Source organism: Diaphorina citri, unplaced genomic scaffold (assembly GCF_000475195.1).
Source record: "Diaphorina citri unplaced genomic scaffold, Diaci psyllid genome assembly version 1.1 scaffold25075, whole genome shotgun sequence".
Taxonomy (NCBI): Eukaryota; Metazoa; Arthropoda; class Insecta; order Hemiptera; family Psyllidae; genus Diaphorina; species Diaphorina citri.
Genome location: NW_007402416.1, coordinates 1 through 1,113, shown reverse-complemented (window position 1 = coordinate 1,113; position 1,113 = coordinate 1). Strand labels below are relative to the sequence as shown.

The 1,113-nt window shown below is 38.2% G+C and overlaps 1 protein-coding gene across 1 annotated transcript in view; it reads right to left on the bottom strand.

Annotated features, from left to right (window-relative positions):
• LOC103523508 (sodium/potassium-transporting ATPase subunit beta-2-like) overlaps window positions 1-937 on the bottom strand; it is a gene marked incomplete at its 5' end in the record, with an annotated part of 10,110 nt that extends 9,173 nt beyond the window's left edge. The window contains one exon of the mRNA XM_026833007.1: window positions 794-937. Coding sequence (XP_026688808.1) covers window positions 794-937 — 144 coding nt within the window. The remainder of the gene's footprint in view (window positions 1-793) is intronic.
• Window positions 938-1,113: the final 176 nt, after the last annotated feature.

The window sequence follows — 1,113 nt, the reverse complement described above, 5'->3', positions numbered from 1 at the left end:
ACCAAGGGTGTTTAATGCCTATGGCATCTCTACTATTTCTTAACCAACCTGTAGTCGTGTGAGTAGCCATTTTCCTTATTTCAAAGGAAAATACAAATTTCAATTCAACAAGTTAAAACTAGGTGGCGTGGTAGTGCTTGTACATAAACGATTTGAAGTTTCAACGTCCAAAATGTACAAGTGGAGTCTCCTCAATTCGGAAATTCCCAGGGTTGGAAATTGCAATCTGGAGTTATCTGTACTACGAATAACTCCATACAAGTCCCACAAAGAAAGTACGACCTCATTAAAGAGCATGTCATTGCTCACATACATCACATTCACACGAATATGTGTTGCTGTGGCAATTAATCACGAAATATTATCTAATGTCAAACACTTGCACTAAACAATAGTAATGCACTTGCATTATCCCATATCATGTTTACTAAGTACTCACTCAACTTATTTTATATTTTTTCATCCCTACAGAGATGGCGCGGTAAGACCAAGGTGGAAAAGCATCATTTAAGGGATGTTAGGAATGCAAGAGCTTTGTAAAAATGAAAAGGACCGATCAGTCGACAGTAATAGACCGTGGTTTCAAAGAACAATGAACATGCCCCATTAGGTACAATAGAATCATCGTCCATCTAATTGTGCAAGAGGTAAGACAAACGAGTTTTCGTCAAATAACGTTAAAGAGTTCAGTTAACGGTACGCTAATTTACGGGGCGATAATACCCCAGCAGTTACATTTCCATCTTTTAAAAAACATTTACCTTGTTTAATTTGATGAACACACAGGGTTTACCGGCAGTGAAGCCATAGTTGAAAGCCTCTGTACATGGGCCCATGTTCTTTTCCAACTCGATTTCGCATATTTTTCCCTGGGGAGGTGGATTGTCATAGTCACACTTCACTTGATTTCCAGGCAATTTCTGAGGGTTTTTGTACACTGGAAATTTTGGCGGAACAGTCAGTTATAAATTTCAAACTGCAATGGTATGAGATTTCACAGTAAATCGAATGAATAATAAACAACTGCAGTTCGGGAAAAAACCGGAAAAATTCAGTTTGTGCAATATTATTGAGCAGCATGTACAATACGTTACCTACCTTCCAGATCGGGAA